At 43.5% G+C, this 18,299-nt stretch overlaps 1 protein-coding gene across 1 annotated transcript in view; it reads right to left on the reverse strand.

The window, feature by feature from the left end:
* LOC144755604 (acidic mammalian chitinase-like) overlaps positions 1-18,299 on the reverse strand; it is a 70,053-nt gene that overhangs the window by 37,913 nt on the left and 13,841 nt on the right. Inside the window, exon 3 of the mRNA XM_078644713.1 lies at positions 17,528-17,729. Within this exon, the coding sequence (XP_078500839.1) occupies positions 17,528-17,729 (202 nt within the window). The remainder of the gene's footprint in view (positions 1-17,527; positions 17,730-18,299) is intronic.

Consider the following 18,299-nt stretch of genomic DNA (forward strand, 5'->3'; position numbering starts at 1 on the left):
TGTAGGTGTCTAAGTGCTTCAGGTAGGCACCGTAGTTATGACCCAATGAAACTGGACATTAGTTTGCGAACCTCATAAAGATGAAAAACTGAGCAAACTTTTCAGGTGACAGGACTATGCTTTTCTGGATCTTGCTGCAAACAGCTGAGCCAACCTTTGGTATAAATATAGTGCTCAATTTGAGCTGGTGGTTTCGGTGCTCAGCAACAGCACTAATTTGTCAACACCGTGCTTGTGAAAGTCTACTACTAGGTGGCACTGTCTGGTTAATTTAGAGGTGACCTAAACAACAGTTAATTATTACTTCAATATACATCAAAAATTACCATTACCTGCCTCCCAAGCAATTCTTATAATTTTGGGGGCCTGAAATAGTCTGAAGTGTTACACTTGTTGGAGTGTGAGGGTTAGTAGTTGTGTTGTTACTATCATTGGCAGCATATGAGGATGAGCAATGTGTTGTGCAAGCTGCAGTGGTTTCTTGACGAGAGCCCTAACACTTATTTTTTCACAAATTAAGCACTGGTAAATTCATCAAAAAATGGCAATCCCGTCTAGAGCAGACATTCATCCATACCTTTGTTCACCATCAGTGGTGGAAGGGGGACACACATTTTATTTCAGTTCAATTTAGAGCAATTCACAACTACTTGATTTTCACATCATTGACCATAAAGGGCCCTTTTGATGAGGGCTCGTCCTGCCTGTCAAAAACACAAAATTAATGTTGGTGCTGCCAGGCAAGCACTGCAGCTCGTTCAGAGCTATGAATGTGAATATCAGATTTTCATTCACAAGACATCCTATCTTCTCTGCACTTTAATATCTGGTATTTCATTGGGGGAATTCAAGATTGAGTCCACTGCCTTGGGCGCTCCACTACCTTGGACCTCCCTAAGTACCTAAGTAGTGCTCAATACCACAGGGTGATCTTGTGTTCGTTCGTTCTTTTAATATATTTTTATTTGGCATAAATAGCCATAAAAAGAAAGTATTGCAATACTTACAATTAAAATCTGATTTGTACCAACCCTGTAGCCATAAAACAGTATAAAACACAATAAAATCTTGATATAATCGAAAAAAGGAACTCGACCAGACCATAGGGAGTACCTAGTTTATCATCAGCAAGGGCAAGGAATCATCTATACATTAGGTATACATTTGTACATCCACCATAAATAACAAGGACCCGGGGTATCCCCAAACATGGGTAAAATCACATTTCAGCCCCACCCCTTTTAAATTATATAACCAATTCCTTCAATGACTCCTGTATAGCAATTAAAATTCTTCCCATTGCACATGTCACATTTGAAAACCTCATATTTATCAGCAAGCTAAGCACTTGATCCCTACTAAAGATTTCAAAGACAGTAAAAAGGGGTTTCAAATTCTTCTAAGAATCACAAACAGTCCAACAGAATATGTGGGCCAATGCATTTCACTTGTAATCCACATGTGCACAAGCCTTGTTCATTCATCATAGTGGATTTTATCTTCCAATCAGTGTTGCATGGGTTCAGGCCCACTCTAAATTTCAAGATTATATTTCTCAGTTTTGGGTTAGGCACGGCCTCAATATAGGGGAAAATTTGATCGTTGGTCCACCCATTTATCAAGAACCGGAATGACCCAATTCTTCCCCTCGGGCCTTCGAATTAATAATGGCACGCAACACCGACTTTGGAATCTGCTGCCCCAACGTCCATTGGTCTGGTTTTAGGGATAGATAGTATCTAGCCTAATTCTAGCTTGGGACGCCCAATTTAGTTTGCTACCCTCTATTTCTTTTTTACAGAGTTTTGCTTTTTGGCGGGCCCCTCTCCATTCATTCTCTGGGTGATCTCGTGTAAGGTTTTGTAACGCAAAGAGAGCTGACTCTTCTAAGGGGGCTGTTAAACTTACCGAGGCCTGATTGAACTCTTCTGCATATCTGGCATCACACACTAGCCAGAGCACACGTAAAGGTCGGGTGTCCTCCTTTTACCTTGTAAGGTTACCCAAAAACTTCAAATTTAGAATCATTCAAACTGGCTGCCTGTGGCTATGAATAAACTATTTAAGGCCACTCTGAATTATCCATGCTCCCTTCCCAAATTATATAAAAAGACAAAACTAACTCAAATCCCTTGCTAGCGGTGGATGATTCTGTATCACAATGTAATGATTCTGCTGTGAAAAGAAAATAATTAATAATACTTGGATCCAGCCCTGAGAAGTTTCTCTCTACCACTTTGTTATCCTTACCAGTTCAGGATCTGTCAAAACTCTTTAATTCAACAAAACTGGAGGAACATAGTAGGAACTATTCATAATTGGTTATCTTGAATTTCCTCCTCTCATTGTCATATCGGCAAACTGTCATAATTCCATCCCTGATATGTAGAATTTTAGCTTCAAGGAGCGCTACAATTTCATTTATTGAATTATTTCAGATTGGGCTATGTTCTATTCTGGCTATGTACATATAACTTGGTTGTTAGCCCCTTGAGTTAGTCCACCTTCTTACACAGTGACAATACACAGGGAGGGTGCTCACTTTATCACAATGATCAGACAGCTGTGTTCTTTTGTGGTAACTACGTGGCTCTGAGGAGTGTATTGACTGAATACCAGAGAACACACCGTATGGTTAGGGTATGCATATTTCATGCCTGGATCAGCATGGAACTCTATCCTCAACTGACCAGCCACTTGTTTATTTATGTGTTTACATCCAAATAAGTATACTTTCCTTCCAAACAATTCCCACTTGAATAATCGAGTGCACACTATTCTGTTACACATGGAATCAAACATGAATAACTTGTGTTAGGCAGCAACAATATCTCTTTAGCTTTCGCAAACTGTCTTTTTCCCCTTAAGGTGGGACCCTTCAATAGGTGAGTATCTTTGGTACCTCCTTCTATGTTGTAATATGTATATATTTTGCTATGAACCGATTAACATCTTTCTAATCTGTATGATCAATTGTATGTTTTGTTTTAGTTTAATCTTCTCTCCTATCCTAACAAGATCTTGTCCACTTAGAAGTATCTTGGTGCGCCGCACAACACATGAATTTATAGTTTCCCATACTTTGGATATATGAGAGGATCCTGCTCCCTCAGGGTCACTCCCATGTAGCTATCAACTAAAAAATACATACCATGCACCTTTGCATGTATCATCATATTTGCTCCCCTACTCATACTTGTTTTAAGCTTCTATGTAGAATACCTGATAGGGTTACCCAACCCATCTTGTCAAGCACTATGTTACTCTTACCATGTCCCAGGAAGGCCTACTTTGGGTCTGATTTTCCACCCTAACCAACTACTTAGTTCCTTCACTGTCACAGTTGTTGATTCTGACTGACCCTGACTTATTGTAATCATCTTGGTGGAGTATGAGCCACTATGTACTCTCCCGCTTTCTCAATGCCAATACCTCCCATAGCAACAGATCTCTGTAGAACTAGGTGAACGTTTATAAGACTGTTGTAGCTTAGAAATGCACCTCATCCAGCTGTAAGACTCACTTACTACTGCTATTTATCACTGCTTCAGGCATTATGGTACCCTACAGCTTAAACAGGGAGGAGTAAGCCTTCATTCAAATTTCTTTCAAACCTTCACCCATTTTCATACCTGGTGCCAGTCATCAGTTTGCAAAGAAGCTTTTACGCCATTGGTGCCTATTAATATTCTAATAAATTAACTAAAAACATAGGCCTCTAAGGTTTAACATTCATCAGCTGTGATTTATTACACCAGTGAATGACTCTACTGGTGTTATCCTGACCCAGAGGTCTGGAACCCTCCCCATGCATGCCACAAGAGGACACCAGGTAGCACTTTAAGGACTTTGAACTATTTTCTGACAGAATGCCTTCTTAGAAAAAATAATCTGTGATGGGCGTGGTTTGGATGGCAGGCAAGTTGGCCACGTGATTGCAGAGATCAGTGCTGGCAGTCTAATTTCTTGCTTTTTTTAGACATCAGAGAGATGATTTTCTCCATGGCAGCACGTTGGAAACTGCAGAAACTATTTAGGAATTTACAGTTTAACAGAATACGTGGAGCGCTCCAACCCCCATCAGTTTTTCAAAGCTGCCAAAAGTTTTGGATCTTCCTCCCTCTACTTGTCTCAACATCCAACGTGCTCATAGAACCTAGAGGTGTTATCCTCCTCTTTCTGGAACATATTGTTCTTCTCACAGTCCTCAATGCAGCAAAACTAAAGAAGCAAATTATATGGTCTGCTCATAAACTTTACTTCTCTCCAGATGTGGCAAACGTTACAGCTGACAGACATAAGCAATTTCCAGATCTACAACTACAGCCATGGGCCATCAACGTAAGATTCACTCTCATTCACCCATGCTGTCTTAAATTGACCCTAAAAGATAAAACAATGACTCTTAATTTACACAGGAAAACATAAGACCTTTCTCCATCAATGTGAGAAGTCCCAGTGGAATAGATGACTTTATAGCTTCCCTATTCTACTTGTTATATTATAAAGGTTATACTTTGTATCTCATTTATTTGAACTAACATTACTTTTTCTTTGCAGGTGTTTTTTCACGCAACAATGTCTATCTTGATGACCATCCAAAATGTCCCTGTGTCCTTCTTGCTTTTTTGTCAATTCCCCCAGTCCCTGTGCTGGGATGTATTCTCTCCCCTTAGGTATGTTTTACTGTCTTACTGTTGTCTATATTATGACTTTTACAGTCTTTTTCTTCATGTTTTCCATCTTCTCTTTGTTTTTTGTTTATTCTTTTACTATTATCTTTTTTACTCTTTCTTCCTCCACCTTTCTCTTCACTTCTTTTCATATTCTTTATGTACATGAATATACTATCATTGCAATACTCCTTTTATTCAACAATCTGATGTTCATATTATTGTAAGCATTATATTTGTATTTGTATTTTACTGCTTTTCAATTCAGAGTAATTTTGTGGAAAGTTAAAGGTCTGAGTAACCTAATCAACCATTAAAGAATTCTCTTACACCAACCTAAATTGTCTTCAAATATCGCACTTTTAGAGGAAACACATTTAATCTGAAGCTCTAACACTGAATCGGAAGCCCTAAAGCTTAAAAAAACATTGGGTGGGTTATGTTTATTTCTCTCCTGCTCAACAGAAGAAAAACGGTATAGTAATACTAATTCAGAAATGCCTAAACATCACAACATTATCACAGTCCATTGATCCAGCTGGTAGATGACTTACAGTTGATCTTTTAATAAACAAATCACACTCTCAATTTTTAATATGTATGGACCTGCCACAGTAAATAATTATTTTTGGCCTGATATAACTAAGCACATTTTGAACATTACCGGAGGATACTTTATTATGGGTGGATATTGTAATCAGATGATTTACCCAGTTCTGGATAGAGCTTTACAAGTTAGATTTCTTCCTGCAAAAATGCATAAATCTTTCTGTTCTGCCATCTCCTAGAAATCATTAATAGACATGTGGCGAGTTGCTAAGCCAACTACAAGAGAATATGCCTTGTATTCCTCACTGCATAATAACCAATCCAGAACTGCTTACTTATTTACATCTAAATCTCTTGTTCAAAATCATAACAACATAGAAATTGGCTGTGTATTGATTTCTCACCTTGCTCCCACTATCGCATTTTTCGATTTATTGCCTATGCCATCTCACCCACGGCGATTGAGATTTAATAATTTTTTGCTTGTAGACTCTTCATTCAATACACAAGATAATAATTTTTGTGACAGAACACCTCAAGACAGTTCTTTACCTACCCTCTCGGATGCTTTTAAAGCATTTGCAAGAGATTTTATCATTGACTTTGCAAAAAGACAGAGGTTGACAAACAACCAATATATTTACTAAAATATGGAAAATGCTTTTTATACCGTCAAATCCCAAACTTCCCTCCACAACCTGATTAAAGCAAAATTTCACTTTAATCGATTAAACACTCAACAAACTTCTTCCCTTTTAAGAGAAAGTGCGAGGTATTATGGGGGCCGGAACAAAATAGGAAAACGTTTGACCAATTACTTAAAATTCAACGAGGCAGGGGAAAAAAAAACTATTACAAATTTTTAAGGCCTACTGGTTAATAAAGATGCAGACATTTTAAATTTGTCATCTTTTGTCATGAATTTGACAAATCCTTATACTCCCATTAAGGTAATGCCTATGTGAACTTCACTCCAAAACCTCACTTGAAGCATGTCAATTCTCTCCAACTAGAAAACAATATATATCCCTTACTGATATCAGAGCTGCTGTCAAACAATTAAAACCTGACAAACCGCCATGACCAAATGGATTTACATCTGAATTTTACTCCCATTTTTCTACACTTTTATTTCCTTGGCTTTTTAAACTCTACTAATATTTTGCTCATTCCCATGGTGCCTCGGGTACTTTTCAAGAGGCACTTATTCATTTAATTCCCGAGGAAAATCAGATTTTTCATATATGTTAGAATTATTGCCCTATATCCTTAGTAAATGTAGATTTTGACCAATATTATAACACTTCATATAGAGCCCCTATTGTCTCAAATTGTTAGCCCGGAACAAGATACATTTCTAAAGGGTCGTTTTGCTTCTGATAATACTCAGTGCCATTTTAATGTCCTTGGTAAAGGTTCAAAACTCCCCCATGAACTAGCTGCCATTGTTCTAGATTATGAATAGGCTTGTGACCGTGTTGGATGGGAATTTTATGTTTGAATATATGAAATGGTTTGGTTTCAGACCAAAAATTCTTAGGGGCCGATTTCAATGTTGGGTGGAATTCCTTCACCCGACACAAACTCGGTCGTGGGACTGACCGACCGACACCATAAGGTGCCTACCACGGGTGCAGGGATCAACCTTTGCCTCCAATTAGAGGCCGCACACCCAAAAGGGCCCTGCTGTGGGCCCCCAAACATGCTTATGACATGGCTTCCATGTCAGACAGGCCGAAATGGAAACCATGCTGGAAACAGTGCAACATTATCTCAAGGGCAGAAAGGCCTGCCCTTGAGATTACTGGCTGGCTTCCGTCTGGCCGGCTGGCTCCTGGAGCCCGTCGGAAGTCAGCCAGAACTACCAGGTGGTTTACTTTTCGGCCGCCTATATCATAATTAGGCGGGTGGAAAGTAAACCGTGCAGCCCATTACAATGCGGCTCTCAGTCGGAGCCTTTACCGGCTGATCATAATCGACAATTAATAAAATTTTTCTACCCTACTTGTCTCCTCAAGCAGCTACTGTTGCCAATGGTATGATTTCTGAATATTGTTGACTCCATAGAGGAGTGCGACAGAGATGCCCTCTCTCACCCCTTTTATCTATTTTTACTTTGGAACCATTTTAACCAGGATCAGACATGTTTCTGGTTTTCCTTATTGAGACTACCAATTAAAATTATCTGTCTATGATGATGATATTCTACTATACCTATCCAACCTAATTAAGTCCCTACCAGCTTCTCAGGTGGAGGTTTACGAATTTGCCTGTGTTTCCGAATATAAACCTTGATAAATCTGGAACATTACCACTTAATAAATTTTGTATCAAAGATGATTTTTATTTTTATTTTTTTATTTTTTTTTTAAACCTTTATTTAGCACAAAAGAGAATACAATGACAGGCCTACTAGCCTCCGGGCCGGCCAATGGCACATCTGAAAAACAATATAGCAGTACACAGCTCATCAGCCGACTACCAGAGGTCCGGCGGCAATAATGCACGATATAGGACAGGTCCATAACAATAGGATGTGGAAAGGTTTCATTTTTAAACAAACAAACAAAAACAGCAAAGAAAAAGAAAAAAAAGGCTGCAGTCTAAATTATTATGTCTGTTCCATACGATACGGGGAGAGGCAGTCAAAAGCACTATGAAGAGCAGGAGAACCTCCAGGAGAGAAAGAAGGGCGTGGGGGAGAAGGGGGACCCAGAGCCGAAAACATATCAATAATGTGATACAGGGGGGAGCCGAAACGTAAAATCAAGGGGAACAAGGAGTGTCAGGGGGATCAAGGAAGGGGGGATCACATATCTCCCCACGATATGAGTTCCATGGGCCCCATATCCTACCCCAGTTCTTGGGCCTGCCACGGGAGATATAAACAGTCTTCTCTCTGAACATGCACCAGTCCATATTTTCCTCCCATTTGGAAACCGATGGCGCCCTCTGAGATCCTCACAATTGTGCAATATCCCTCTTCGCAACCATGTTTCCCAGTGTAACCCACCGAGTTTGAGCAACCGTGCAATCATTCGGTTCCCAGATGTTCAACAGACAGCGCCTGACTTCAGGTAGCAACGCAACATTCGTCACCTCACTCATCACCGTATGCACTCCGGACCAAAAAGACACAGCTTCCGGACATTCCCAAACGATAAGGAGGAAGGTAGCAAGCATACCACAACCACGCCGACACAGTCCATCCTCAGAAAATCCCATACGCATCAGTCGCGGACCCGTGACGTATACTCGGTGTAGAAGCTTCAGCTGAACGAGTCGCAGACGCGCCGGAATCGCAACCTCCCTAGGAGAGGATATCGCAGCCTGCCAATCCTCATCATCAAGTTCCAACCCATCTCTAGTCCAGGCATCACGAATCTGAACAAGCAAGTCAGAGCGAGTATTAATAAGTTTTTTATAGATGAGGGAGATAGAGCTATCTGGAATATGTCCGTCCAGCACTCTGTCTTCCAGGGGGGAGCTCTCTGGAATATCAGAACCGGTTGGAAAAACAGACCCAATGGCATGGCGAACCTGAAGGTACCGGAAATGTTCCGAGTCGTTCAAACTGTATTCCTGTTTTAATTCAGCAAAGGTCTTGACTCTGTCCTTAACCCAGAGGTCACCTATCTTGCTAATTCCGATGAAGTCCCACCTATCAAAACCCTTGGACGTCCACAATTCACCAAGTCTCTCCGCAGCAAAGAGAGGGGTTGCCCTGGACAGCCTGTCTGCCCACCCAGTGGCCGCGGTCGCGCTGCCCCACACCCGCACAGCCACGTCAGTGGGTCCCGTCAAATTCCTTCGAGCGCCCCGAGAGTAGAGAGCCCTGTAGTAGTTCCCCCCGGGTAACAGCCACCGGTCCATCTCGTATGCAGGATTCGAAACAGGATCGTACATGGCATGGTTCACAGCACTGAGCTGAGATGCCCAGTAGTATCTGCGTATATCAGGTAACGTTATGCCCCCATCGTACCAGGGCAACGTAAGCTTAGCCAACGCTATACGGGGTCGGCCAGCCCAAATTAGCTTTCTCTGAAGGCATTCGATTTCACGAAAGTAGCTAGCCGGAACTAAATCAAGGGCGTTCTGTATGGCGTACAAAAACCGGGGGAGAGACATCATTTTGAACAGAGCCGCCCGTCCCAGGGGGGACAAGGGTAGACCACACCATGCAGCGACGTCCGACCGAAGTCGGGCGAGTGGAGGTAACAAATTACGCTCATAGCGTATCACGGGGTCAAGTGAGACATAGATCCCTAAATACTTAAAACCAGCACTAGAGACAGGGATCGGGCACACTCGGGGCAGAGAAAGAGAATCACAGGTCAGCGGGAAGATACACGACTTGGACCAATTGATAACCAACCCTGAGTTATGCCCAAAGGAGCTCAATACATCAAAGAGGACTCCCAGCGACTTACGGGGGGACGTCAGGTACAGTAGAATATCATCGGCATACAACGATATACGATCTTCGAAGTCAGGGGACCACCGAATACCCTTCAGCGAAGGCTCCCAGCGGAGCCAGGCAGCAAGGGGCTCGAGCGCGAGTGCAAACAATAATGGTGACAATGGGCATCCCTGCCTCGTGCCTCGCCCGAGAACAAAGGGCTCCGAAACTCTGCCGTTAACCACAACCTGCGCCAACGGCTGCTCATACAGGAGTTTGACCCATGCAATAAACTTCGGACCAAACCCGAACTTAGCAAGAGTAGCCCACAAATATGGCCACTCAACCGTATCAAAGGCCATCGAGGCATCGAGAGAAACCAAGATGGCCGGCTCGCTGAGAGTCCCCGCCCTCGCGATGACGCCGTGAAGACGACGGAGATTGAGCGCAGTATTGCCATGGGGGATAAAACCAGACTGATCAGGGTGGACCAAAACGCTAATCACCGTGACCAGTCGGTTTGCCAAAAGTTTCACCAATATTTTAGGTTCGGCATTCAAAAGGGAGATCGGGCGGTACGATGAACAACGCTCGCGGGGTTTGCCATCCTTAGGAATAACCACAATAGAGGCCAGCCTCTGGTCCCTGGGGAGGAATCCAAGGTCTCGCGACACCGCAAACATACGAAGCAAGTACGGCGCCATCGTATCCGGGCATAGCTTAAATAACTCCACGGTATACCGTTGGGACCAGAGGCCTTCCCCGAGCGAAGGGAGCGTATAGCGAGCGCAACCTCATCTATGGAAAAATCAGCCTCCATTAACACCCCGTCCGACTCCGAGATACTAGGCAACTCAAGATCACGAAGCAGCAAGTGGGAATCCTCCTCCGGCAAGCCCGAAACCGGCGCGTATACAACCCGAAAGTGCTGGGCAAACACCTCAACTATCCCAACCGGGTCCACGACTCGCGTTCCATCAACTTTCTCAACTACAGGCACAACACGATTCATTCTGTCTCGCTTATCCAACCAAGCAATCAACTTCCCCGCCTTATCACCCACATCATATAGACGCCCCTGCTGCACCCGATTCATCGCCTCAGCCGAGTCAGTCACCAAGGCCCTGTAATCAGATTGCTTAAGGGCCAGGACATGCAATTTCTCTGGTGTAACCCCTGCTTCCAACCGTTCCTCCAGGACAGCAATCTCAGACTCCAAGTTCACCACCTCCTCATGTTTGCGCTTCCTCTCACCAGCAATCAAAGACAGGGTCTGACCACGGATCACAGTTTTATAAGCCTCCCATAGGGAAACCGGGGAGGACACTGACCCCTCATTTTCAGTAAAATAAAAGGTCATACACTTGACTACCTCAGATCTAATTTTGGGGTTGTGAAAATGCCACGGATTGATCGGGGCAATCCGGCCCCCAGCCCCCAGATGAATATCGATATGGAGCCATAGTGGGGAGTGATCAGAAATCCCTCTAGACAAATGTTTAATTTCACGCACCGAGACCAACTGCACCACCGGCACAAGGATATAATCAAGTCTCGAGAGACTTCCATGGGCTCCCGAGTGGAAAGTATACTGAAGCCGGTCAGGGTGCAGTTGTCTCCAACAGTCTGCCAACCCAAAGGCGTCCAAAAATGTACCCATCCATAGCTGCGACGTAGGGAGGAGCCTGGGAGGGCTACGGTCACTCTCACCATTTACCACAGAATTAAAGTCTCCACCTGCAACAAGTAAGCCATCGGGCAGGCCCAAAAGCACCTCACCCATATCGGTGAAGGTAGTAGACTGCAGGCCAGGCGGAACATAAATAGACAGTATGGAAATCAACTTCCCTTCCCATCTCCCAATAATAGCAGCATAACGGCCTCTATCGTCCAACACCGTGCCATCAATCTCCAGGGGGAGGGAATTCCTAACCAGGATACCAACCCCCCTCGATCCAGAGGTGAAGCCGGAATGAGCCACCAAACGGTAACCTCGTCTGTTCAGTGCATGACATGTATTGCCCACCAAGTGGGTCTCCTGGAACAAGACCACATCCGGGGAACATCTCTTCAAATATTGTAGTACAATCCCACGTTTTATCCTATCCCCAAGCCCATTAACATTCCAGCTCAACACCCGAAGTCCCTCACCCCCATCCCAAAAGGAAACAGACCACCCTCCCCATCTCGAAACAGCCACATGATAGCAAATGTAAAACAAAGCACAGCCTAGAAACAAACAAAAAGAAAGGAACCCCCCCACCACCCCCAGTGAACCCATCAAACTCAAACCCCCCTCCCTGCACCCCTGCGGTAGACCTAAGAGCCACCCCAACTTGCAGTGTGCCTGTCGCCCCATTAAACTAACCTACACAAAAGAGAGAAAAATCCCCAGAGGAGGAAGATGCCCCAAACCCCCCCCCCCCCACCCCCGGGCACGCACACCAGAACCGAACATAGTCTCTGAGCCACTGCCATAGGATCAGGCTCGCCGATGTAGACTCACTGCTCCTGGTCCTCCAAACCTCCTTCAGCGCCTCTCAAGTTCTCCGATCCCTCCTGACGCTTAGGTAAAGTGTCCAACCAGTCACTAACCACCTCGGGGCGGTCGAAGAAGAACGCACGCTCTTCATGCTCAATTCTCAGGCGGGCCGGAAAAAGCATAGCATATTTCAGTCCCAGTTCTCTGAGGCGCCTTTTCACTCCAGCGAAGCCCATACATTGTTTCTGGACAGCTTGGGTAAAGTCCGGGTAAAAACTGATCGATGCTTTCTCATATTTAGTGGGACCGGACATTCGTGAAGCTTGCAGGATAGCGTCTCTGTCACGGAAATTGAAAAGCCTAGCAATAATGGGCCGGGGAGCAGCTCCCAACCTCGGCTTACCACCCGGGACATGATGAGCGCGCTCCACTGCAAAGAATTTACTTAGGCCTTTTGGTGCCAAATGTTTCAGTACGAGGTCCTCTACCAGGATATCAACCGGCAAATCAGCTGAGCTCTCCGGGACACCCACGATGCGGACATAATTGCGTCTGGCCCGGCCTTCGAAATCTTCCAGCCGATTAGCGAACAGATCACAAGTAGTCCGAAGATTGCGAACGGTGGTCTGGAGATCCGAGACATCCGTGGTCAAACTAGCAGTCTTGATATCAAGGGATTTGACACGCTCGTTGGTTTTCCCCAGGTCCACTCTGATGAGGGTGACATCGATCACCACCGTATCTATCTTGGCCGCCAAGGTTTCGTATTGCTGGCCCATGGTGGATTGGACATTCGCAATAGCGCCCATAATGTCCTTCAGAGTCGGCTCCTCGTTGTCAGGAGTGCCATCACCGGCTTCCTCTAGGGCACCACTTGACCCGCCCGGGGAGCCCCTGGGTCAAGTAAATCGAAGGATGGTCTGAGATTGGGCGACCCCCCCTCGGGACGGGCCTCTAGTAGTGCACTTCTCGATAGCCGCCCTGCCCGCCATGATGGGCAATGAGCTCCGACAGGATCGGTAGGATTCAGCCAAAACAGTCTCCGTCTCGGCAAGCTCAAAACGGTGAGAGGGTAGAGCCACAGCGCAGGCTGGAGGTTGGCAGCGAGAACAAAGCCGGAGTGCCAATCGACGACTGGACGTTCACAACAGTGACCAAAAACGAAACCGAAAGTACACCCGGTGTAGAGGGCGTGGCTCAGCAGCCGTTGTTGTTCAATTGCCACCTGGGTACCTCGGGGACCCAAGCCCCCGGCTGGCATACGATGTGGGCCTCAAAGTCCAGAGTGCAGCAAGTCCGTTATCCGGCGGCCAAATCGATTTTTGAAAAAGACATGGACATCAGCAGGGCATCAATAAAAAGTACCCGTCGTCGTAGTCAGGATCATTTACAGGATAGTCGCGGGAGGCGGAAAGGGTCTCGGGAGCCCCTAGCTCACGCATCCATCTTGGAATCGCGCGAAGCTCCTCCCCTCAAAAGATGATTTTAAAGATGTGGATTCACTTGGAATCCAATTTAAATTAAATGTTTAGGGATATGGTTCACAAATTCCAATTAAACAAGTATTTAAATGAATTCTGAGGATATCCTGGAAAAACTATAAACAATTTTGCTCCAAATGGACCGCTCTATTTTAATCCTGATGGGGAGACTGAGCTCCATTAAAATGATGCTCTCCCCTTGTATGATGTATTTAATTTCCTTGATTCCCTTATACCTTCCTCTTCATTTATTTAAAAAACGTGGGTCTGTCCATGCATATTATCTGTTGAACATCTGACCTCCTCGAATTGCTCTCTCATGGGCAAAACTTCATAAATAACGGGGTGGGTGATATTAACTTTCCTAACTTTCCCAAAATATAATGATGCATTTTGAATTAAACAACCTTCTAACTGGTTGAACAATGATATTGTTTTATCCAAACCATTATGGCTGTTTCTTGAACAATTGCTGCTTCACCCTTTCTCACTAAATTGATAACCATATGCCTATCTCATTCCCCACAGCCCAATCACTTTTCCATCTAGCGCCCTCTTTGCTCACAAATTTACAAAACTCTTCAAGCAAATTCAATCTTCTTTATTATTTCAAGATGGCAACGTACCTTGTGCTTCTGAACACAATTAAGTTTCCTAATTGAAAACCAGTCCTAAAGCATATGTTCTATATAAATACCTTAGCTGTCCCTTTCATATTCGCCAGAAATCTAAACTTGAACTAAAATGGCAACAAGATTTACAAGTAGATTGATCATCTTGCTATTGGGATAGGATTTGGACTAAAATTCATAAAGCATCGAGAGCAGGTGATACTACACAAATGTTATATGTATAATAGACTGCTTATCTCTCCAATGTCATAATTGAAATGGAAACTTGTCTTGCGCGATCATTGCTGTTCATGAAACACACCTCAGGGCGACTCGATGCATATGCTGTTTATTTGCCCTCAGATTAAGGATTTCTGGTTACAGGTCTGGAAACAGATTACTATAATTCTTAAAGTTACTGTTTCTTATATATTTTTAAGTAGCCTTTCCTCTGATTGGGAACAATATGCATCCCCCCTCATTTATTAGGTTTCTTAGTCCCTGTGGCATTTCACCAGATAACCTAAAAATTAAGAATAATGTGAATGTTTCTTACAAAGTGTGATGGTATGTCATGTGCTTTAATCAGCCCTCCCAGGATATTGCGTACGAATATGCAAATTTTGCGGCCCTTTATTTCAATATTTTTTGCTAAATAAATGGTCCCAGTGCCTGCAGCATGCCAAGTCGGCAGCAGGCCCAAAACTTGATAAAAACGAATGCCCCCCGGGTGCCTAATGGAAGGTGGGCCTTAGAGCATGAATTGTTATCACATTTTCGGCCACTCGCCCATAGGACACACACCGGGGCCTTGACGCACTGATTTTTTTAGAATGATATGGACCCCACAGCATTCCCCCTGGGTAGCAGACCCTAATCAATAAAAAATAAAAATGAATGCCCCCAGGTCCCACCACATGCCTCGTGGGTGGAGGGAGCTAATCGTTAAAAATAAAATAATGCCCCCTGGGCGTGCTGCGTGCCCCATGGGCAGCGGTCCCAAAACTAGATAAAGACAAATGACTCTGAGTGCCCTGTGGGCATTCATTTTTATTAAGTGTTAGGCCTGCTGCTCACGGGGCACACGTCGGGCAGGCATTTATTACTTTAAATGATTAGGGTCTGCAGCGTGCCACATGGGGAGCATGCCCTACCCTACTTAAAATAATAAATGCCCCTGGGCCCTTGTATCCTCTGTGGGCAGCGAGCCCAAAACTAGATAAAAACGAATGCCTTCCCTTGTGCCGCGTGGGAGGCAGGCCCAGGGAGGCAATAATTGTAATTATGTCTTTGGCCCGCCACCCATAGAGCACGCAGTGGGCCCATATGGCATGTATTTTATTTAAATCATTAGGGCCCGCCACCCACGTTGCATGCGGCAGGTCAAGGGAGGATTTATTTTCATCATGTTTCAGGCCTGCTTCTGAGCTTGTGCCTACAGGGCCCTCAACGTGCCCCGTGGGTTGTGGGCCCAGGATGGCATACATTTTTATCGAGTTTTGGGCCTGCCGCCCCTAGGGCATACAGCAAACCCAGGGGCAGATATTTTTTATAAATGATTGGGTCCCGCCACTCATGGGACATGCACCGAGCCTAGGGGGCATTTATTTTTATCATGTTTCTGGCCTGCTGCTTAGCCCTACGCTTGATAAAGATAAATCCCACATGGGTTGCCATGTGCCCTGTGGGTGGCATGCCCAAAACATGATAAAAACAAATGCTCTCGGGTGCCCTGTGGGTGGCAGGCCCAGGGAGGCATTAATTTTTATCAAGTTTCGCGCAACCCACGCGACCCGTGAGGTCCCAGGCATTGCTTAATTTGTAAAAGAATTAGTGCCGGGGCTGTCATCGAGAGTCCACTGCAGCTTGCACCACACATTGCCCCTGCCATGCTGTCAATGATAGTAACAAAATACCTACTAAACATTGTACTCCTACAAGTGCGACAATTCAGACTATTACAGGACCCAAAAACTATGAGAATGTCTTGGGAGGCAGGTATTAGTCATTGTACATGTAAATTGAATTAATAAACGCCTGCTGTTGTGCTCATACCTACATCAGCCAGACAGTGCCACCATGTGACAGACTGTCATAAGCCCTGGTGCTGAGCACCAGAAACAACCAGCTCAAATTAAGCACTGGTCACAGGATGCATTCATTTCTTTGTCAACTTTCTAAATTTCGCAGGCACTTTGTAAAAAGTGTGGGCATAGATTACATCAGAACTCACACAAAAACGCATATGGACGCTTTTAATAACACTATTTCTTGGTCGCCCTAGTGCATTTGATAAAATGTCCACTAATATTGATGAAGAGGTTTCAAAACATCCTTGAATAGCTATATATTTTCTACTCTTTTTTCCTCCACTTGTACTGTATATTCGAAAGTTCACAATTTTTCATATTTACTGTTTTCTAGCTATTCGAAATTGATATATTTTCTTATGAGTCTCCTTCGCCTCTCTCTCCTTTCTTTTCACCCTCAATGTTATGCTTTATTGAAATTATATTTTACTCATGCTGCATTCATTTTACTTATTATCGTTCTATCATTTATTATGAATACAAATATGTTCACATAGACTTGTACTTTTTGTTCTTAGCAATTTGCTATTCCGTTCATAATGTTACCAATTCTTTTTTCAATTTTTAATTAAGTATCTTTCAACAGTACAAACAATATTCAGTGATAACTACTTGTTTAAGTTAGATGATCAGACTAAGGGCGCACAAACACCACAATCTATAAAATTAACACACATGTACATTTTATTAAATCGAAACTGGTATTGGAAATTGTTTATCATTTTTCAGTGTCTGGAAGTTACTTAGTACATGAAATCTGCTGGCCTGATAGCATGTGCCAGGGTACTCAAGAACATCTTTGTAAGTTGTATATATATAAAACTGTAAGCACATGTGAAGGTGCTTAACTAGAGTAGAATTCTCATACATTTAATAGTGAAAGGGTAGATCAGTGAGTTACCTTGCAAGTATTTGTTTCAGGTTCACAAATAAAGTCAGAGAGTTTGGTTATTAACACTGACCAGATCATATATAAATGTGTTTTGTAAAAACCTCAACTCGCTGTCTGTAGATCTTAAACCAAGTTGTTTTTGGTTGAAAACATAGGTTTAGCATGCACCTTCTTTCTGTTTCAGTTTCAACAAGGAATATAACCCTTCACGATCCCTCAATAAGAAATTATAAGTTTTGAAAGAGTTTTAAAAATATACAATCCTTATTTGGCACATGTCTAAAACAGAATTCTCAAAAAAAGTATACGACAAAATGACATAAATCCCTCTGTCAGTGGCGGTTACTCACACTTTCTTGAGGTTATTGTACTCAACATAGAGAACATCATCATTCCACTCGTAAGGCACAATTTTGTGTTCACTCATGGTGGCGAAGGCGTAGACTCCATGGGTGCAGAGGTGGGGGTCCACATTGTTTGGCTTGTACTTGGCAGGTTCAGGTCTATACTGGGACCAGTTGGTGAAGTAGCAGACAAGTTTGTGGCAAGAGGCTATAAGACAATGAGCAGAGCTTAGTTCTGGGAGAATTGCAGAAAATCCTGACCTGCCTCAGCCTAGCCTGCATGTACATGATATGCAGGAGTCGATTTTGTACCTCTAGGATCTGTTAGCCATGGAGGTCTGGAACTTCTCGTGCAGCTGCAACTGACAATGCATTTACTTTACATATCTAGTTTCAATAGCATTCTAGAATGCTCTCAAGCAAAGCATATTTTCTTGGCGTTCACCTCTCTATTGGGCAGAAGTATCTTACAAAACAACATTTATATATCTACACATAATGGTCCAACTTCACTAAGCCATTTGTGCTGGTGAATCAGGTTTACAAGTGGGATTTGTCTGCTATGAATGTGGATAATTCAACAGTAGTATCTGTCGCACAATAGGTGTGGAATGGGCATTACAAGGTGTTGTAAAATTAGCAATTATGTTAATACGGAAAAACTTGAAATTTTGTTGACATTCGCAAACTCCAATCCAACTCTTCTCAACACTAAAAATGGTCAGTTTTATTCTTTTATTTGAGACTCCCATGTTTGCCTACAAGCACTATAAACTAT

Source organism: Lissotriton helveticus, chromosome 5_1 (assembly GCF_964261635.1).
Source record: "Lissotriton helveticus chromosome 5_1, aLisHel1.1, whole genome shotgun sequence".
NCBI lineage: Eukaryota > Metazoa > Chordata > Amphibia > Caudata > Salamandridae > Lissotriton > Lissotriton helveticus.